Source organism: Heteronotia binoei, chromosome 1, assembly GCF_032191835.1.
Source record: "Heteronotia binoei isolate CCM8104 ecotype False Entrance Well chromosome 1, APGP_CSIRO_Hbin_v1, whole genome shotgun sequence".
Lineage (NCBI taxonomy): Eukaryota > Metazoa > Chordata > Lepidosauria > Squamata > Gekkonidae > Heteronotia > Heteronotia binoei.
In genome coordinates this window covers 123,034,157-123,056,645 of record NC_083223.1, presented here as the reverse complement: position 1 = coordinate 123,056,645, position 22,489 = coordinate 123,034,157, and the positions used below count along the sequence as shown (strand labels likewise).

Below are 22,489 nucleotides of genomic sequence, written 5' to 3'. Positions count from 1 at the left end.
TTTACCCTGTTCAGCTAAACAGTCATTTTTCCTGTGTTTAACCTCTAAGTGTGGTTTCCCTTAAATGCAGATTGATTAGCTGTTTTAAGTGATATATCTTTCCCTCTTTGCAAGTCAATTAGCTGATTTTAGATAAATCTACATGCAAATTACTATGTGATACAGTAAAATGCTTATGTTGTTAGCTTCCCACAGAGTGTATGAATTTAATTTAGATTTCATTTTCTTCTGTTTGGCATTTTGGACACCATGACAAATATAATTAGTATATATTTTCCAGGTTGTGTTATTTACAGAAGGCTACTGCATTACAAACATGTTTCATTAAGAAAATATGGCTAGCAAGATTCAAATATTTTCTTCATGTCAGAATGCCCTCAGTCAATGACTGGATTAATTTAGTTCTCTACAGGTAGAATAAAAATAAATGGTTTAGATTTCCCTTATCACAATTCCTGTTTTTCTAGGAACATCATTCAGTTTTGTGTAATTGCTCATTTGGCTTCTTATGCTATTATGTAGAAGCAATACTTTTTTTGTGAAACAGCATTCCTTTGTTTGTGAAACACATAACTGTTTTTGTTCTCTTTTCTTCTTCTCATGCATGAAAATCACAGATCCAAAAGGAAAGTCCTTGGCCGCAAAGACTCTGATGATGACCGTGCTCGAAATCATTCTCCATCACCCCCAGTTACACCCACTGGTACATCCCCAAATCTGGCTTCCCTCAAGCAGGCAGGATCAATTCAGAGAAATATCCGCAAGAGTAGCACCAGCAATGACAATTTCAAAGCACTGTTGCTTAAAAAAGGGAGTCGATCAGATACCAGTTCTCGCATGTCAGCTGCAGAGATGCTAAAGAACACAGACCCACGATTTCAAAGAGCCAAGATAGATTCTCCTTGGGACCTTTCTGAAAGTAGTATGAACTGTTCTCCTATCAAGAACAGGCGGGCCCAGGAAGAGTGGGCGAAGAGTGAAGGCCTCATGCCAAGGAGTCTGTCTTTTTCTAACATCAGGTATAGCCGATCTCGAACTCCACCATCTGCCGCAAGCAGCAAGTACAATGTTCGAAACCGCATCCAGAGTAGCCCCATGACTGTTATCAGTGAGGGAGATGTGGAAGCAGTTGAACCTTCAGAGAGCAGGACTCATAGGACTTCAAAGGGGTTGCTTGATGTGTTTAATGTTGATGAAATTGACATTAATGAAGAGGCCCACTCCAGTGAAAAAACTTAATGGAGAACACTGGATCCTTGAGAACACTGGATGTATGCCCACCAGCTGAAAAAAAAATTATTGAGAATTAAGAAGTAAGGCGCTGTGACGTTGAGGCTTCCAAAAATATATATGAAATAAGCCAAGCCTAGGAGACAGCCTAAATCATCACCACTTACTTTGCCAAGTATTTAACATGAGTTCCTCTATGGCAGCTGCATCACCAGTCTCTCTCTGGCTTGGTTGGATAGGGCTTGTGATTTTTTTAAAAAAAATTAAACTTAACCAGCAGACTTCTACATTGAAGCCTTTTAAGGAATCCTCTTGTAAGACAAAAATGTTGTTCTCAGATCCTGGGTTGTATGTGACTTTTTTTTTTTTTTTGGAAGGGTGTAAAAATAGAGCAAGTCTGCAAATAAAATGGGAAGCTTCTGTGGTACAGGGTGGCAGTAGCTGTTTAAGTGTTCTATTTATGAAATTTAGAAATATCGCTTGAGCACGGACAGATAGAATGAAATATGTGGCCTATTAGATTAGCCAGGCTGACATTATCTTCACAGTTGCTTCTGGTGTGGACTCCTCTAGGCTTGACCATGTCACCAACAGCATCACTGATCTGGCCATCCACATTCTGAACAGATTCAATATTGTAACAACTCAACAAGAAAGAAGCACTGTTGTAATACAGAACTGCTGTGCAGCCACATTTACAGTCTTGGGTCTCAGAAACCCATGTTCCTGGATGAGTTTCTTTGAAATCAAGATGTTATTTAGGAGGATCAAAGAATAACTGCTGATTTATAAGGAAGGTGTAGTTACCTTCAGGGGTGGATAGGGATAAGCAAACACAGCCATACATTTCTAGATCTGAAAAGCAAGCAAATGCTGGAATACTATAGAGCTGCATAGAGTCCCATTCTCAAATAAACTGGGTAGGAGTTCCATTGTTGCCAGTTTTTCATCAGTTTGTTAAAATGGAGAGGTTTTTGTCAATAACCTATCACTTGAAATATTGAATGCTTGCTATTTTTTGGTTACCAAAGAGTACATTACATTTTTTTTCCTTTTGGGGTGTACATTTGGCATTTTCTTGATTTGAGGAAAAATCTTAACAATTTAGTAGGGCTTGCTTAATATTATTGTGTATTTCACCAATGACACTTCTAAAAAATCTTTTTTCTTACTTGTAAAGGAAAACTGATAACTGGCAGGTTTGATCACCATTTTTTTAAAAGCCTTTAGTTTTTGAAAAGGAACTTTACATGATGGTTTGTGCAGTTTTTATAATGTTTGTACATAATGGAAGTACTTAAAGATAACTTTTGTCCTGCCACCCCTAATATTGGAATTTTTACATTTTTAGACAACAAGACAAAAAAATGTTCTATGTAGATAATTTATTTTTTCCTTCATCTGTGTATTTCTTAGTAATGTAAATTTCAGGGGCCTTCATTCAACTCAAGAAAGGGATGCTGACAGTGCTGTGACTCTGCATCAATAAACAAGGTCGCCATTTGCCATCTTGTCTCTGAAGTCAATAATGCAACACTTGGAAACCACTAGAAGCCATTCCTCTGGAAACCATAAGTCATGGGTGATCAAAGTATCACTGTGGGCAGCAAGGGTATGTGGCACACAATGGGTGACTATAGGCATACAAGCAAGCTATGTGGCATACAGTCAAGGTATAGTCAGGCTGGTATACCTGTTGCTTCTCCTGAGCTATAATGTTTTCCTGCTCTCATTTGCAGTACACCAAAGTTTAACTACTCCAAGGCACCTGTGTCTGTGGGTGCATGCTGATGTACTTTAGTGAGCATAAGAGTGGCCCAATCACATGCTTTGGACTTGACTTGCAATGCCACCAGAAAGACTGACCACTGTTGTCATAAACTATTCATCCATCTAAGTAATATTAAGGAAACCATTCAAATATTATATTCAGGATTCATTTCTAAAAATGTTCTGAGTTAAAACATACTGTATCCAAGCCCAGTAGGAAAACTCATATCTCAGCTATATTCCTACACAACCAGTACATATATGCTCTCTTCTCATTTTCAAGCTTTGTAAATTGAGGCCATTTTTTCCAGCCTTTAATGTTCCTATTTTGCAAGTGGATTATTGAGCTCCAGCAATTTATGATTATGACAGATCATATGAAAAACTGCAACCTCACTTTACCCTAAAATGTGTGAAATAGCAAATGAGTCAAAAGAAATTATGTATCGTTATACGCAACATAGATGGAAAGAGTAGCTGCAGGAACACCCGCTTGTACCTGAAAATCAGTGTTTGCTGGTAGATTCAAGAAATCAAAGGCTGCCACAAAAATGCCTAAGATCCAGTCCTCCATTCAGAGGGAGCAAATGTACCTGTTCCCTAAGTAGAACTCATGCTTATCAAAAGAATGAAGAGAAAAAGAGGTCTTTCAAGAAGCTTCAGTTTGCAGGTGGAGAGATTTATCATGCTGCATTGAGCTTTACATCAGCCAGAATCACCATGTCAGAGTCACACCATTCCAGACTGTATACAAAGCCCAGCACTATATGAGAGGACACCCTCCCCCACAAAAAAAAGAGCAGAGTTATCTAATATGAAGAGAACTTTATGATAGATCATTGAGCATTGGTGAGTGAATTATGACTCACACTGAGTTGTTGCTTACATTAGGCTGTTGTGGCACGGCTCGCTCAGAGCTAGTTTGTACCTAGCTGGGTGACATTTATTTACTTAGATTTATCGTCCACCATTTCCCTAAGATTCAACATTTTCATAACATGGTTCCCTGAAGTGCACTTCATAATTGTAGCCAAGGCTAAACTACATTCTGCACAATTAACTTCACATAAATTGTTAAACTGATTTCAGTTGTTGAACCTTGTGAACACAAATAGGTAAAAGTGTACAAATACTGAAGTTTAATGGTTCTTTATAATAACATAAGGGATGTAGACATTAAGCAGATGGTAAGTTATGTTTCTTTGGGAGGCAAACTGATTTTGTCATTTGAAATCAATCATCTAGATTTTGGAAAGCTAGGGATGCACCCTCTTATTTCTACCCAAAATGCAGAAATAGGTTTTCTGTTCTTGATAAAATCAAAGACACTCAGATTCTGAGTAATCAATGAACATTTATATAATCAAAAGGATATTAATTACAAAGCAGCATAAGCATCATCTGGTTTCAAATGCAGGCACTTTAATATAGGTGGTTATTTAAAAACATGGCAGTAAAACATACAACTGCAGAAATGCTAGTCTTTAGTTACATAATATCACATTCTCTCTATTAAAATAAAAGGAGAACAAGATTGCTATGGACACAATCCTTGAAATATCTCTTGACACAGATTTGAGTACCTAAAATAATTCCTTAAAAGATACCAGTAAGTTTAGCCATAGGCTGATTTACTACAAGAAGGTTTTCAAGAATATTTAGGGAACTGAGATCCCAAAGGTCTTACAAGGGAACTTAATATTTGGAGTTAAAAGGATGTATTACTTCGTTACCCTACTCATATGAAAAGGGATAGAGACTTTAACAATGCATGTAGCTCTGTGGCCAGTTTTTTACAATTACAAGTTGTTTTTGAGATTGGAACGGAGAAGGCTTGACCCCCCCCCCCCCTTACACATTGGCTTATGGACAGAAGAGATTTATTCAGCTACTGCTCCTGATATTTACTAGATGGTGCTAGATTATCACCTACTCCTGTTATAGTCAGAAGGAAGGATTAGAGGGATGTGCTAAATATACTGTATGTGTGTGTAAAGTGCCATCAAATCGCAGTGGACTTATGGTGACCTTGTAGAATTTTCAAGACAAGAGACATGGTTTGCCATTGCCTACTGGACTTCTTTGGTGGACTTCCATCCAAATACTAACCAGGGCTGACCCTTCTTAGCTTCTGAGATCTGATGAGATTGAGCTAACCTGGTCTATCCAGATCACAGCACTAAACATATTACTTCAATCTGGTTTCCTACCAATGTTTTTGAGCATACCAGTTTCTGTATTTAGAAATGAAAATCAGGTGTAATTGATGGGTTAGGGAAAACTGATTTTTCAAGTTATATACAAAGAATAGACAAAGGTGCCCATCAGTATTGGACACAGAGAGGAGACCATAAGCTCAGCAGTTAAGCACTGTGTTTTTGGTGGCTGGATAAAGCACCCTTAACAAAGGGAAGTTTCTAGTCTGGAGATAGTTCTATATTTGAGTAAAGGTGTGTTTGAGAAAAGGAAAAAAGAGAGTCATATTCCTAAAATGGAGACTGGCTGCAGATTTAATCATTTTACCTTGAGAAATGGCTATTGAAAGCAACTATGGTCCCCAAACAAAGATGACAGTTTAATCCAATCATCAGATGAAATGAAATCATACAGACAGTCTAATAATCTTTCTCTGAACTGGGTTTTAGAATACTGGTCAGTCAATCATTTTGCTGCTTGTGCTCAAGTACGCATGCATAAGTGCTACTGAAATCAAAAGGAATAAACACATACAAGTACACATTGATGGACTAAAACCACTGGTCATAATCCATAGCCCTCCACACAGCTCTCTAAGTGAAACCCTCTTTATGCAATGCAAGAATATGCCTATTTATTTTTTTTGCCTCTCACAGAAAAGAACGTCCCTGTATGTTTGTAGATCAGCATGTACAGCAGAGACTCTATATCACGACTATTAAGTCTAGCAAGGCATGATAATATAGATTTGTAACACTGACCTTCAGCATCCCTAAATTACACAATCTAGTATTCATTCTTTTCTCCCCACTCAGCAAATCCCTAAAACAAAGTCATGCCTTTTCCAGGGCAACACTTATCACTGTGTCTTGCATGGGAAAGGAAAATTTCCTTTGTTAGCCCAAAGTAACAATCCATGGAAGGCTGACTGCTATACCTCTGCCTGTTTAAGTCTTCTGTGCAGTCTCTGGGGAAAGGCTGCCTTTCTTTTGTGACTAGAGCAATTCCATAGCAGCAGCCCTCAGAGAAGACTTGTCTGCTGGATCCCGTATGTGTTAATTGCTGCAGATAGGCCTCCTGGTTGGAAGGAAGCAATCTGCATTGACTCATGCAGAAACTGAGATTGTGTTTCCGTAAGCAGGTAATTTTTATTCTTAAACCCTGTGTTTTAAGAAGAACTTTGAGAAACAATGTTCCTCTTTTACTGAGTGAATTTGTTTTGGGTTACAGGAAAAGTGCTGGGGAAATAATACTCCATATCAGAACAATGTTTAAAAATCCTGTCAAACATCTATACAGGAATTTGAATTTTTTACAGGTATACCAAAATAACAAATAAAAGCTGAGAAAATTAAAGGTTGAACATTTAAAAATGAACATCCTCTCCATATTTATTTGTGTGATTCAGAGAAAGTAATCCAGTTGACACGGCAGTGACCACCACACATGCACTGCAAAAGTGTGTGGGAGACAATGTCAGGCTTGTTCATACAGTTTAGCAGACAACACAGAAGTGCCATTCTCCCACTACCTTGGTTTATTAATAGTTGGGGAAGGGCTAAACAAGTTAATTTTGTATGTAAGAGACTCTAATATCACATTGCTCTGCTGCTGCGTCTTCATTATCTGTCAGACGGTATATCAAACAAAACAGATAAGCATTTAGTACTGGGTTAGAAAACTAGTTATAAATCTTTAATTGTAAAAAGCATTTATAAATATATTTAATTAAGTGTCCATTTCCATACTTCCAGTGTCAACAGGAAATGACCCGTCCTGATTTGTTAAAAAAATATGTGCATTTTCTGACTAATCTTTGATTTTTTAAAAAAAATCCCTTAAACCTTGTCAAGTGAATGTTACTGTTCTAGTATTCCATATAAAGGGAACCATAAGTTCATCAGTTTGTATGAAGAATGGGGGTTCGTATCCCACACAAGATTTTATCTAATAAACATCTCTGATACTAGCCTATACTTTTTTTCTGTCTGTCCCAGGTTATCTCTAGAGATTTTCTTGAAACTTGTATGGAGTCATTTTGTTTTCAGTTAACATATGTCCTCCTATCCTTCCCTATCCAAAACCAAAGCAAAGAAAAACAGAACTTTGCTCCCTGCAGCCTGATGTTTAGTAAAAAATACTCCTTGTATTCAACAGGAATAGATATTCTAATCTTCTAAAAAAAAAACCATGGCATGGTGAAAATTACTCTTGAAAAATACAGCTATGTAGCATTTGTGGCTGAACAAACTTGATAATTTCTGTTCAGCAGAAGACAGGAGAAGATTCAGTATGTCTTCTATTGATCTGTAAGTTAGCAAAAAATGTTTCAGATGCTAATGCAAATAAATTTTGAAAGCCCATAGCTTCATAAGTTAGAGACATGATGATCAATACTTTTTCTTGCAGCAAGGTGTGTACATAAAAGGAATAAAAGCATTTAGTATTCCCTGTTGTTAACCCATAAACACTGTTTATAAACATAGGCAGCCTGCCAGTGGTGGTATGTCTATTTTCAAATTTAGTACAAAAAGCATGCTTATTTACTGTGGGCAAGACTTTGTATAAGCCAGCTCTAAGAAAATGGGACAGGATAAGATGAGGCCTATCTGGCTTGTCACACTTTTTGGGGCTTAATCTGGCATAGTTTGGATGCCGCATACTTTCTTCTTTTGTTCTCTGCCATAGAGGCACAAGGAGAGGTGACAGAAAGAAGCAAAGTTGCTAGAAATAACAATGCAATTAACAGCATCAGCACCAATAGTTTTCACTGCCAACCACAAATTCTACAACCCATCTTTTAATCAACCAAGTGACAAATGTCAAATTTTCCAGCTGAAGTGCAAGATCATCATGTCACATTATATATGCAGCATTATCAGTGGTTGATCTTTTAGTATTTCAAAGGAGAAAAAAACCTCGACATCTTTCCAAAGGAAAATAGTAGCTGGATGGTAAAAGTCTTTAAAAGTCTCCATTACATGGAGCTTTGCATGTAATGTAGGTGAAGCATCAATGATCATGGTATCAAATGTTCCTTTTCTCATTTAAAAAACCCCCCTGTCAAACTGTTCCTTTACAAGCACAGCTCTTTGACTGGTTGAATTGCCATACACCCCACTGTGATGACTTATTGATCAGTCATGCTTTTCATACAGAATGCAAGACTCCTTAGGATAAGAGTGCTGATTGCAATGGGTTAGAGAGCCAAATTCCATGCCAGGTTCCTGCCGACAAATCAATTCAATTCTGATGTTTCCTTAATTAGATGCTGCACCTTTGGTAAATTACCTGTAATTACAATGTGTAAGCTCAAAAGATACATACACAGCACAGTGATGCGTATTAACAACTATAAATGACTTAAGCCCAGATTGCCCATAATGGGTAGATGTTTCCTATCCTTGCAGACTCAGTCATTTTGTGAAAAGTGGCGGGGTGCCATGGGTCATATTTTGGATCACTGTACCTTATATTTGAGATTATTTATTTGACTTACATCCCGCACTCTTCTCGCAAAGCAGAGATTTGGGGTTTGGATACTTCTGTCTTTAAGGTGTTCAGGAAACACAGGTGGCAATTCATGACCTTCATTGCCCATGCACTTATTTCTCTAAAAATAGAAAATTCAGTCACACAGAGCAGAACTTGCATGTCCATTCTGAATGCCACTTTGATGAAAAGTTGTACAGGCTCTCTGTTTACTCCATATCACCTTTTTAGAGATTTCAGGAGACAATATATATAGTTGGAAAAACAGAAAAAATTGATTAGAAAAACAAAAAACAAAAATAGGGCCTTTATCTGTTATTGTAAAAGTTACACTTTGTTAAAAATTAAATACTAGAAATTAAGACTAAAGTACTGGGGTTTTATCTCCTGATAAGCCAAACTTCATTATGTCGATTCAGCAATTTAAATGGACTGTCATAGCCAGCAGTATAGTAAACCTTTTCTTGAAAAGTTTTGCCATCCCGTTTCAAACTTTCAACAAGTGCCAGTATTTCCTCTTGGTTCTTTTTGGCATTGGTAAATCCTCCAAAGGATCTGTTGAAAATAGCAACAAATTAAAGTTCTGCTTATGCTTTACAAAGGATGCTGCCAAACTGGCCTAAGGCTATCTCAGTGAAAAACAAAATCTAGGCAAGTCATACAAAAACCGGCACTCAAAACTATTGTTAGTTGAAAATGTCTTTAAAATATTAATCTTAAAATGTTTAACAGCCTATAGGGTTCTGAAGCTTAGATTCATTCATGTTTTAATTAACGGCTGCTATTCGATGGGATATTCCCTTCTACATAAGAATTACTTCACTGCACAGGCACTCGAGTGGCTGCATACATAGATATTGCTTTGTAAAGACCTAGTATACACATTATGGGTCTATAAAAGCTACTTCTGCGTGACACCAACTCTGCCTTCACCCACAGGCTGGAACATCAGCTGTGGCAGGGAGATGCAGATGCTCCAAATTATGTATACATGATAAGCCACTTGACAATCTAGTTCTTGTTGGTAAACCTCTGAGAAAACTTGGTAAGTAAATGGGACCATGGCTGCATTTGGACTTACAATGTAATCCTATGCAAACTGATTTCAGTCTAAACCTAGACTAGAATGGCGCCATTTGTATGTGAATCAGCTGTATACACAGTTTTGAGTCCAGTGGCACCTTTTAAGACCAACAGTTTAATTCTGAGTATAAGCTTCTGTGCACATGCACACTTCAAATACTACACTAAAGCTTATACTCAGAATTAAACTTCGTTAGTCTTAAAGATGCTGCTTGACTCAAACTTTGTTCCAGGGCTTTTTTGTACCAGGAACTCCTTTGCATATTAGATCACACATCCCTGATGTAGCCAGTCCTCCAAGAGTTTACAGTAAGCCCTGTAATAACAGCCCTATAAGCTCTTGGAGGATTGGTTACATCAGGGGTGTGTGACCTAATATGCAAAGGAGTTCCTACTACAAAAAAGCCCTGCTTTGTTCTATCGTTTGAGACCATAACAGCTAACTACTGGAAGCTGTATATGCAGCTACTATAATTTGCACAATGATTCAAAGGAGAGCTGCATTGTTGTGTTGATTGGGTCAATATAGAACTCCCTCTGTGGAGATGCAATCTTAAAACAAAAAATGGAACACCACAGTTCACCCAGTGAATGCTGCTTCCTCAAAAACATAGCCCTGCCCACTTACAGACATGCTGCTCTGGTGCTTAGCACAGACCCATAGCTACAGTGGAGCCTCTTGACATTCATTGTTTAATTTTATCTATGGTGCTTATTGCCGGCAAGCCCCAAGCCTTCCCCCAATCCCATGCTGCTGCTCTCTCTAGCCTCTCACTGGCCACAGCCACTCACTCTCATCACCAGCAACAAACCAGCAAGGCGAGCCCCGCACCACCCTCCAATCCACACTGTGGCCATGTGACCCCATCTCGCTGGCTAGCCCCACCCTCTAATCCCACGCCACCGCTCTCTCTAGCCTCTTGCCAGCCACGGCTGCTCACTCTTGTCACCATCAACAAGCCAGCAAGGCAAACCCCATCAGTCTCTTTTTTTGGCAGGTGGAGCTCAGTTCTTGTGCCCAGCCTTGCCTCCTCAGGTCAGTCAGCAGTTCTGGGTGGGCCGAGGGAGGGCTGGGATAAGGGAAGGTGTCAGGTGCTGGCAGACGCATAGCCTACCTCCCCACACACTGTGGACCACCAATAGTTTAATTAAAGGTAATTTAATCAGCCAGTGCAGCTAAAGAATTTAAACGCCCCCCAAGCAGAAAATTCCTGGCTACAAGGCTGGTCTTACACAAACCAGTCTACCATGCTGCAGCCTCAATCTAAAGCTGTTGCATGAATTTTTTGCGTTGGAAAACCATAATGAGACTGGTTTCACAGAAGATGAGAAGTAGTAGAAAGTAATGTATGTGCAGTTCTTGTCTTAGGAAAAGTTTTCCTCTATAATAGGTGCAGAGCAGTTGAGGTTACACAATGGAATGCAGGGTAGGATCTGAAACAAATGCCACAGATCAGTGAAAAACGTGTGGACAAAATGTCTGCCTTTTCTATTACTACCTAAATTCCTATGACATTTATTTTAGCTATTTGTGGAAGACCTCCTGATATTCCAAATGAAAGTACATTGTACAATATACTTTAGTAGTCACAAGGTGGCAGCCAAACTTAAAATATCTTTAGAGAAAGATTCAACATTACCTAGCAGTTGTGTGTTTTTTCCATGGAGTTTCATTTATTTTAACAGCTGTACTTTACTAACATTCAAAACACAGTGGGGCTGCTATGTATTAAAAACAAAGAAGAAGACCCCGCCCTTCTCTCTGAATCAGAGTCTCAGAGCAGCTTACAATCTCCTTTATCTTCTTCCCCCACAACAGACACCCTGTGAGGTGGGTGGGGCTGAGAGCTCTCCCAGAAGCTGTCCTTTCAAGGACAACTCTGCAAGAGCTATGACTGACCCAAGGCTATTCTAGCAGCTGCAAGTGGAGAAGTGGAAAATCAAACCTGGTTCTTCCAGATAAGAGTCCGCAAACTTAACTACACCAAACTGGCTCGCTAAAAACAGGAAAGTAATTAACAGCTGTAGTGAGATATCTATTCTGATCATTTTGTACACAGATATTGAATTTAAAATCAACAGATTTATAATCTGTATTTTGCAGACACATGTGGAATAGCACTTACCTGACAAACACATTAATTGCTGGCCTGCTTTCAATGAAGACATCAGCCTCTGAAGGCCTAGGTGGATTTGCCTGGTGTTTTGATGGCAAGTAAAAAGCAACAGTTGTGATAGATTCACAGAATGGGCCAGCACCAGGTTCAACATAGCATGTTACTGGAGCAGTCATATCTATCTTCATCCCTGAAAGACGCAAGGTGTTGATATCAGCCATATTGGTGTAGCACATAACACATTAGTACAGAATGAACTCCATAGCAGAATAGCAGGGAGTGGACAACAAATGGCTGCCAAGGCAGATTTGACCCACCCAGACTAAAAGACACAATATTTTGTGGAAGTTCTTGAGCTGCCCGCACCATCTTCCAATGGAAATGCTCCTGTTCCTGGTGCCAACCAACTAGCTTCTTATGTTACCAACCTTTCCTGTTGGTCCCAGACATAGTCTTGCATTTTTTAAAAAAACCGAAGGGCACTGGGCAAGACTGAACCAGCATATGCTAGAAAATGAGCTTAATATTGAGATTAGAGTTGTTTTCAGTTTCAGGTTTCTTACCCAGAAAAAAAATTATTTTTAGTAAGTTGCCATATGACACCATAGTAGAACACATGGGCCACTGGAGAATCTTTAGCTGACTGGATAGGACCTTAACATGGCAATTAATTGCCATAACAAGCAATCCTTTTCCATTTATATATCAAAATAGACTGCAAGTGTTTTAGAATTATCTCTTATTATAAGTAGTACATAAAGTAGCCAAAATCTCCTTCTTTCCCCTTAGAGGCCAGGCATCTGAGACTGCCTGCTTCCTACCAGCAAGCCTAATAAGTGACATAACTGACCCTAGACATAGAATTGCCAACTCTGGGCTGCGAGATTCCTGGAGATTCTGGAGGTGGAGCTCAGGTGGGTGGAGTTTGAGGAGGGGAGGGACTTCAGCACGGTGTAAATCTATAGTGTTTGTCTTGTGACCATTTTCTCCAGAAGAACTGGCCTCTATTGAATTCAGTTGTAATTCCAGGAGATCTCCAAGTACTACTTGGCAATCCTTCCTGGTTGTTCTTTACTCACTATCCCCTTCTTGAGGAATGAATCAGTTCAAGTTTCAACGCTGGACTTTAGGCAAGGGGATGCAGTTTCTTTCAAATAAGCCAGGGCTCTTGTAAATCCTAAATATACCCCCATCCATTTGAACTGCATTGGCCTCAAGAATTTTCTTTCTTCATCAAATCATAGAGTTGGAAGGGACCTCCAAAATCACCTAGTCCAACCCTCCTGCACAATGCAGGAATTTCACAAATATCTCCCCCACACACATACATCCCCACTGACCTCTGCTCCATGCCCAAAAGATGGCAAAAACCTCCTGGATCCCTTGCCAAACTGGCCTGGAGAAAAATTGCTGACTGACCCCAGAGTTGCAGTCAGCATTCCCAAGCATGTAAGAAAGGACCACAAGAACTAAGCATTGATGCAACCCTTTCTGCCTTCCTTCTCATGATCTGCCTAATTCACAGAATCAACATTGATGTCAGATGGCCATCTAACCTCTGACTGAAAACCTCCATGGAAAGACAGCCCACCACCACCTGAGGAAGCCTGTTTCACTGTGGAACCACTCTGTCAGGAAGTTCTTCCTAATGTTTAGCCAGAAATTCTTCTGATTTCATTTCAACCCATTGGTTCTGGTCTGACCTCCTGGGGCAACATAAAACAACTGCACACTATCCTCTATATAACAGCCCTTCAAGTACTCAAAGATGGTGATCATATCACCTCTCAGTTGTCTCCTTTCCCGGCTAAAGATACCCAGCTCCTTCAACCCTTCCTCATAGGATTTAGTCTCCAGACCCCTCACCATCTTCATTGCCCTCCTCTGGACATGTTTCAGCTTGTCCATATCCTCCTTAACTTATGGTGGCCAAAACTGAACACAGTACTCTAGGTGAGATCTAACCAGAACAGAATAAAGTGATACCATCACTTCATGTGATCAGGACACTATACTTCTATTGATACAGCCCAATTTTGCATTTGCCTTTTTAGCCACCACATCATGCTGCTGATTCATGTTCAGTCCACCAAGGCCCCTAGATCTTTTTCACACATACTACTGCCAAGACAAGTCTCCCCCATCCTATAAACATGCATTGGATTTTTCCTACCTAAATGCAGAACTTTACATTAATCCCTGTTAAAATTCATTTTATTTGTTCTAGCCCGGTTTTCTAGCCTAACAAGATCATCCTGTATTAGGGTTGCCAAGTCCAATCCCAGAAATATCTGGGGACTTTGGGGGTGGAGCCAGGAGACTTTGGGGGTGGAGCCAGGAGACACTGGGGTGGAGCTAGGGGGAGGGGGGGGAAACGGCCGTCTTGGAGCGGGCGACGCCGCTGCGCGGCTGCAGCCTCTTCTCCGCTCGCCGTGGCTGCTCTTCCAAGATGGGCTCAGGCTGAGCCCATCTCGGAGGAGCAGCTGCGGTGGGGCAGGGGGGCAGCAGCGGCGCGGCAGCCTCGCCTGCTCTGCTCCGCCTCTGGGGTAGAATCGGAGGGGGGGTGGAGGCGGGCCAGGGGTATGGCGAGCCGCGAGTCCGGGTCCTAGAAGGGCCCGGATTCACGGCTCGCCACGCTCCTGGCCTGCCTCGCCCTCCCCTGCGCTGCTGCTGCCTCTTGGCTGCTCCTCCGAGATGGGCTCAGCTTGGGCCCATCTCGGAAGAGCAGCTGTGGTGGGCGGGGAGGGAGCAGCAGCGGCACGGCGGCCTCGCCCACTCCAGGATCGGGCAGCCCACCATGCTCCCCGGCGCTGTTTCCCCTCTCCCCCCGCTTCCTTTTTTTGGGGAGCGGGGGAAGAGGGTGGAAATCTTGGGGTCCCCCGCCAGGGCAGGAAGGTTGGGAAGCCTATCCTGTATCCTCTCTCTGTCTTCTACTGTATATGACCCCTCCCAATTTAGTGTCACCTGCAAATTTAATAAGCATTCCCTCCATTCCTTCATCCAAATCATTTATAAAGATGTTGAACAAAACAGGTCCCAGGAAAGATCCTTGAGGCACTCCACTTGTCATTTCTCTCCAAGAGGATGAGAAACCATTAACAAGCACTCTTTGGGTGCGATCTGCCAGCCAGTTACAGATCCACCTAACAGTAATAGCATCCAAACCACATTTTATCAACTTGTCAACAAAAATATGTGGAACCTTATCAAAAGCCTTGCTGAAATCAAGATAAATTATGTCTACAGCATTCCCCTGATCCAGCAAGGTAGTAACTTTCTCTAAAAAAGGAGATAAGGGCTGAGAACAGATGGGCATTCTTGAGCGGCTGGGAGGTGTCCTGAATCAGGACGGCTCAGAAAGAGCTATCCTGGAGCCTTCAGACAGTCCCCGGCGACACGGCCCCATCCCATCCGTGAGGTGGCTGGGCGCCACCACACGGGAAGGTGCCCTAGAAGCAGGAGTCCCCTTTTTCCCCCCTTGTGGGGCAAGCGCTCGTGCGCACAAGTGCACCAGTGCTCTGATTGGTTTCCTTCAGGAAGAAAACCCCAGAACAGCTTGGGGTGGCTGGCAGCTCCAGGCTGCCAAGTCGCCTTGTTTGCGCCCTTCCCCGTCCAGACAGCGGGGAGGCGACTGACGGCCAGCTCAAATATTTGCTACCACTTCGAAAGTGGTAGCATTTTGAGCCAGTCAAAGCAGCCGTGAGGATAGGGTGAGGACAAGAGGAGGACAGCCAGCAGATATTGCTGTCTGCTCAGATTTTTTGGGTCAACTTTAGAGGCATCTCTGAGTTGGCCCAAGTGCTGGTCTGTAAGCAGCCAAGGTTACTCTGACATGACTTGTTCTTGAGAAACCCATGCTGGCTTAGTGATCACAGCTGTCATTTCTAAATATTCCAGTGTTTCCAGTTAGTAGTTACCCAGGTTTCATCTAAAAAAACTGTGTACTACCCCTATGCTGATCCTAGGCATAACTGCCTTCCCTCATCATATGTTCTGTTGTTGCATCATTTCCCTCACAAGAGAAGATTGAGGGAAAGTAGGAATTGAGCAGTTCTGCCCTTTCTTCATCATCTATTACAATTTCACTTTCCTGTCCTCGCAGTGGACCTACCATGTCCTTGCTCTTTTTCTTACTTTGTACACAAGGACCCTTTTTTGTTGTTTTTAGCATCTCTTGCTAGCCTAAGTTCATACTGAGCTTTAGCTTTCCCTTTCCCTAAAAGCACTAGTTATTTGTTTATATTTATCCTTGGTTATAAGACCCTCCTGCCATTTCCTAAATGAATCTTTTTTATTTCTCATGTCTTTAAAGAGCTGTTTATGGAGCCACCTTGGCTTCTTTAAGCTCCTCCCATTTTTCCTTCTCATAGGAATTGTTTGTGATTGTGCTTTCAATATTTCGCTTTTAAGAAACTAAAAAAAAAGATATATTGGATTGGATTTTAAAAGTTATGTCTTGAAGTGAAATGGACAAACTTACAAGAATCTTAAAAGATTATGATTTGGAGAAGTTCAGAAAGGAATGGGAGAAATTCCAAAAATATGTTGAAAAATACTGGAAGGTAGAGGGACATTTAGTGATTTTTGATAATAGCTGAAGCTTTGTGGAATAATGGACTAAATCCTATTAAGAAATAATTTCCTTATGTTATAAAGAAATAATTTCCTTTTGTTTTTATTTTTGATGAAGGTGAAAGGATAAGAATGAAGATGGACATATAGGGTTTGATTTTTCTTATACTCATTATTTTTTTTCTTTTTTTACTGTGATAAGGTTTTCATATGAAGATTCTTGGTTTGATATAATTATCTTGCATTTTTACCAATTTAAGTAAACACCGGCGGGGGGGGGAGTCACAAAAAGGGAGGAGAGGAGGAGGGGGGGGAAGTGTAATGTATTGGTATAAATTTGTATTGATTCTCTTATTTCTTTAAGAATATTATAACAATATATTGCAAATTAATAAAAATTGTTTTACACAAAAAAAACTAAAAAAACAAGATATAGATAGATATATTTGATATTTTTTCATTATACCATGTTTTCTTCTTATAAAAGTTAGTGCGTTAACAATGGAACACAATCCATGGAAGCAGAGAGATAATTAGAGGGTTAATTCAGTTTCAAAATTATTCAATACATAGAGTTGCCTAGTAGGGTTGCCAGCTCTGGATTGAGAAATACCTGGAGATGTGGGGAGTGGAGCCTGAGGACGGTGGGATTTGGGGAGGGGAGGGACTTCATAGGGGTATAATGCCACAGAGTCCACCTTCCACAGCAGCCATTTTCTCCAGGTGAACTGATCTCTGTTGCCTGGACATCAGTTGTAATAGTGGGAGAGTGCCAGCCACCCCCTGGAGGTTGGTAATGCTAGTCACTAACTGGGGCCTAGAAATGTCTTCTCCTAGTTTTTTTTTTTTTTGCTTGTTCCTTCCCTTTGGTGTTTGCTCAATCTGCTACAGGCCAGGCGAGAAGTCTATACTGTACCAATTTAGTTACCTGTTCTGTGTGCTCAAAATTAAGTAAAGGTTTTACGTCTTGAAAGACACTTCAGCCTGGCTCATTCTAATTTGCAAAACTACAATGTTTGTCAAAATAGACAGAAGACAGTTAATAATTTATAATTAAAATGATCAGCCAGTGCTTAATCGGTTTAATAAACCATCTATTTATTCACAGCATCAGTAACAAAATTCTGCCAGGACAGTCAAGGATGAAATATGTGCCAGCCAGTATTAAGGACTGTGACATTTCCTAGAAACTAAAGGCCAAATCTGAACTTCAGTCATTTTGAGGACCTGAGATGGCACCTTACATCTGGTTCACTCAAATCTATATGTGTTATCCAGATCTACCCACAACTTCTTTACATATTTTAAAAAGGCCCATTTGCCTTTTTAAAATCAGCATCATCCTATGCCACAAAGGCTTCTAACAGTTCTCCATTTCCAAAGTAACTGGCTGTAAATATAGGAATTTGAAAACTCTTCTAGGCACAAAAGGTTAGCATTGCCATTTTCTTCACTTTGACCTATTACAAGAGATGGTAAATTAAGCAAGGAGTTTTCTCATATCCAATAGAATGCATCACATGTCCAGCTGTAGAATATAAGATTATGTATCCATCTGTGGTGAAGCCCTTATCATTCCTTATTGATTTAAAATGTTTGCCTTTTGAATGTCTCAGAGAGAGCTTGAAAATCTTAATTTAAATCTACCAGTGTTTATTAGAAACCCTGATCAAGGCACAATCAAACTTCAGCATAAAGACATTACAGAAGTACCAGCATAACAAAGAACAAAATCTAGTTACTCAGATGACCAGCATTAAAAGTGTGTGTGTTTTTTATTTGCCAAAGATGAAACACAGGGAGGAACTTCTGTAAAGGAAACACCACCCCAGAGAGCACCTCTGAAGAGAGTAAACACCCTATGCGGGGCCTGTGCTGCAGATTTTTAAAATCTACCCTTTAAGTCCTCCCTTCCTTGTTCAGGCATTCATGTCATTTCCAACTGAAAACATGACATACTCCCCTCTGCCATTCCCCTCCCCCACAAATACCACCAGGAATCTAAAAATGTCCAAGAACAGGCCAGAAAGCAGAGGAGAGAGTCCAAGGACAATATTCCCATTGTCATCCCCACTGAAATCACTTGGCATCATTGATTGTCAGCAACAGAGGAAAGGCTAGCCCTTAGATTTGTATTTTGTAGCGATGCATCTTTGATTTTTGTCAGTTACCTTGAGCATATTAACAGTAATGTAGGCTATGATTTTAATAAACAAATAATGAAGCAGTCCTTGTTAAAGTTATTCCACTGGCTATAACAGTTTAGCAGTAATTGAAGGGAGACCATCAGAATGGCTTATTAGTCTGCAGGGACCACAGTGGCTTCTGGGTCTCCAAAACTAGTGGATCCCCATGTCCATCTGTACACAGCAGGGAAACAACAGTGATGGATTCCCAGCTGTCACACCACTGATACTGGGAATGCAAAACAGCAGCCTTTGCCATGAAGCACTGTGCTTTCACATTCAGGTACTCACAGGAGGGCAATGTCTATCCAATTAGGTGAGCATGAAATTTGTTACTCACGAGGCTACATGTTGCCTTTATTATAGAGTAAATAAGAGGTGAAGATTGCACATCTGATACTTGATCATATTAAAATTAGAAAAGAAAATAACGTGACTGCTCGGAAGTGTATACAATGATATTTTGACATATATGAAGCACATATGTTTGTGGTTTAATTCCTGAAGCAAGGAATCATTGCAATTTTTTTAAAAAAGCAAAATATGTACCTTTTTCATTCCTGCCCTTAATGTAGTTAAAGAGTTTTGTGAAACCGGTATTGATAGCTGCATTCCAATCCACTGTTTTAACAGATGTGCAAACCCATTTGGATGCTTCATACTGTCGAATTTCATAATCAGAAGCCTTCACACACATAGGAGACAAATCAAGAATATTGTTGACTGATAATTTTATACAGTAACTCTGTGCACTTATTAAGAAACCCTTTTAAAGAAGTCAGCAAGTATAATAATAGAGAAAGTGCAACCACCATAGATAAAGGAGAGCCCTGTGCACACTATGTTAATATAAACTGGTTCTATTTTTACATCCTCACCAATACCCAATCTGGTAAGTTTTCTCAACATTAACTCACCCAAATCTTTTCCTGTTGCTGCACTTGACCCTACGCACGCTCAGAAATAAAGGCTTTGGCACGGAACAGGACATAGCAGCTACACAACAACAGTCTCCTGGGTTTTTTTATTTTATTGTTTGTTTTGTCTATTAAAGTGAGTAGTTTGTGGGGAGGAATGGCAACAAGAGCTGCTAATAATTTCCCTATTCAAAATTCTCCCGCAAGCTTCTTTTCCAACTGTGGCTGCACAAAAGAGAAAGCTTCCCTTCTACATAGATGCAAAGCAGCTTGGAAATTATTTTCCATGGGAAATACTGAGGGGAAAGGGTTAACACACACACACATACAACATCTTCTCCTAACTGCAGCAGCCCATGGCTATTTTTTAATTAAAATAAAATTGTGTAATATTTGGTATGACCTTTATTCCTACTGTTGCCAACCTTTAAACTGGTCCCTCTAGCTGCCCCTTTAATATAATTTGATCTGCAGGAATTACCATGAAAATCTTCAGCTGTCCATTTCTGTATATTAAACCTCTATTTTAAAAACAGGACATCTTTCCTGGCAAGCTGGAACCCTAATTTATTCCCATGTAAGTGTTCATAAGATTGAAGCTCAAATGTAGTAATACTGTACTAGCAGATTCTCTGCTTCTGGACATAATTCAGTTATTTGGCTGGTTATGTGACTCTATATGCTAGATCAAGATTTCCCCTTTGTATGCTTTTATTTTTTTCCTCAGGTCCTACCAAGTCTACCATCCTCTAAAGCTGAAGAGCTATTGGCAAGTAGCCTTTAAAAATATCTCTCTAATGACCACAAAATCAGTTTGTTTTGTTTAGCTGTAATGGATACATCTTATTTCCTGCAACTGTTTGGTGATTATTGTAATTCCTTTCAGGAAAAGAAAAAATCAGAAACAACTACTATCACTATGCTTACTATCTAAAACTTTAAAAATATTTTTAAACCTATTATTACTAAGTTAACAGACAGCATATGGATGTATACAATTTGAGGAAGATGCACTTCAGAGGTTTTAAAGAAAGAGCTTTTTAAAAACATTCTGTTATATTTTCTAGAAATATTTACAGTATAGTGTTAAATAATGGAGTACTTACATTGGTCCATTTTAGATGAAATGTTTTCAAATGCCTATTTAACCTGATTTAAAGAGACATCGGAGGATAATTTTTCCAAAACAGTATCAAGGCTCAACTACATGTGTGTGTGTGTGTATCAAGGCACATCTACATTCGTGAGTGTGTGTGTACTCTCCTAACGTAGATATGCTTAATCTTACCTCTGAAAATCAAACTTTAAATTCATTAAATGTACATCTCAACCCTAAACATATTTACCCAGAATAGTTCCACAGAATGTTCACTCCTAATTCATTATGTAGATTGTGCAGTCAGTCCTCTACATTTGTCAATACACACATAAGAAGTAAGAGCAGTATGCAGCCTCTAGTGATATCACTCTGAAACAGATATTCTGTTGAAGCTGTAGGAAATAATGTGCACTGTTCCTTTAACATCATCTTGCCTGAAGTACCTGCAACTATTTCTTAAATTTTCATACTTGTCTAGTCTTTCTCCTCTCTAGCACTTGTGGAGCAAACTTTATGGATGGGACCACACTAGCAATCAAGGAGCAGATCATGTGCTCCAAGGTTCTAACCATTGTGCCTATAACCTGATTCCAGTTGAAACTTTGTAGCTTATAATGAGATGAGTTCTTTGAATCTTGTTCTTCCATAAAACTGAAGGAATTAATCTCTCTCTATATAGGTTTAGAGCAGGACTGCCTTTGAGAAACATAGAGCAACGTTTGAGTCCAAGGGCACCTTTAAGACCAACAAAGTTTTATTCACAGTATAAGCTTTCATAAGCAAGCACACTTCGTCAGATACACATGAAACAGAATCTCCTCAACCCTTACTTACAGGGGAGGGATGGTTGTCAGGAGCGACCTTCCTCACAAACACCTCACCCCCTATAAGTAAGAGTTGAGGAGATTCTGTTTCATCTGTATCTAACAAAATGTGCTTGCTTATGAAAGCTTATACTGTGAATAAAACTTTGTTGGTCTTAAAGGTGCCCCTGGACTCAAACTTTGTTCTGCTGCTTCAGACCACATGACTACCCCACCACAATCTATCTTTTAGAAATATAATTACTGCTCACCTGATTTGGCAGCGCTGTCCATTTGGGCATCTCCAGCCCAGTGGAAAAGAACACTTGTTTTATAGCCTTCAACATCCTGGACAAAGAAAGGGAACAAAATTATAACTGCTCCTCCACACACTGGAATGCAGTTGCAGATTATCTTTATCTGCTCCCTTAAGTTTGGAACTTTTTTTATTCAACACAGACTACACTATTTCCAATATTAAGAAGCAACGTTGGGGAAAGCCGCGCCTTCGTTTTTCGCGTGGTCTATGGCAGCCAAAGGCAAATGTTCTCGCCGTTTTTGAAAAATGCGACCCCTTCTCTTTATCGGAACTGCAAAGCCCCTGCCCGTCCCCACCCCTTGCGTGGCCTAATGCCCATAAGCTGCGCGCGGACATTCACCCTCCAGCCTCTTGCCTGGTTTAGCCGCCTGACGCGAGTTTCTCCCTTTCAGCCTAGCCCGAGCACTTGTATAGGAACACTGGAGCTTGTCTCATAACATTTCACGCGATGTCCTCCGTAGAGGGGGGCAACACTCGCGTATATTGACACCCTCCTCCCACCGTCGAAATGTTGGGGATTCTGACGGCATTTGGGGCAATTTGGCCTGTCTCAGAATCAGCCTACAGGAGGCCTTGCGATTGGCTGCAAGGAAGTTATAAAAGCTTCCAGCGGCTGCGCACGTGGGGTAATTGGAGGGGCAGCCAGAGACGGGCTGTTTTGGTTGTTGAGATTCTAGCGTGTGTGTGTGCGCGCGGGCGCTCTTT

The 22,489-nt window shown here is 40.3% G+C and overlaps 2 protein-coding genes across 2 annotated transcripts in view; one reads left to right on the top strand and one right to left on the bottom strand.

Moving 5' to 3' along the window:
• NHSL1 (NHS like 1) overlaps positions 1 to 2,738 on the top strand; it is a 286,939-nt gene extending 284,201 nt beyond the window's left edge. The window contains exon 8 of the mRNA XM_060240165.1: positions 618 to 2,738. Within this exon, the coding sequence (XP_060096148.1) occupies positions 618 to 1,239 (622 nt within the window). The 3' untranslated portion in view covers positions 1,240 to 2,738. The remainder of the gene's footprint in view (positions 1 to 617) is intronic.
• Positions 2,739 to 7,980: 5,242 nt separating this feature from the next.
• Positions 7,981 to 21,981, bottom strand: HEBP2 (heme binding protein 2). The gene is made up of 4 exons (XM_060240152.1): positions 21,738 to 21,981; positions 19,196 to 19,331; positions 11,898 to 12,078; positions 7,981 to 9,243 (listed from the first exon to the last, which is right to left on the bottom strand). Exons 1-4 carry the CDS (start codon positions 21,810 to 21,812, stop codon positions 9,069 to 9,071), a joined length of 567 nt encoding a protein of 188 aa, XP_060096135.1. The 5' UTR covers positions 21,813 to 21,981; the 3' UTR covers positions 7,981 to 9,068.
• Between the last annotated feature and the right edge of the window lie 508 nt (positions 21,982 to 22,489).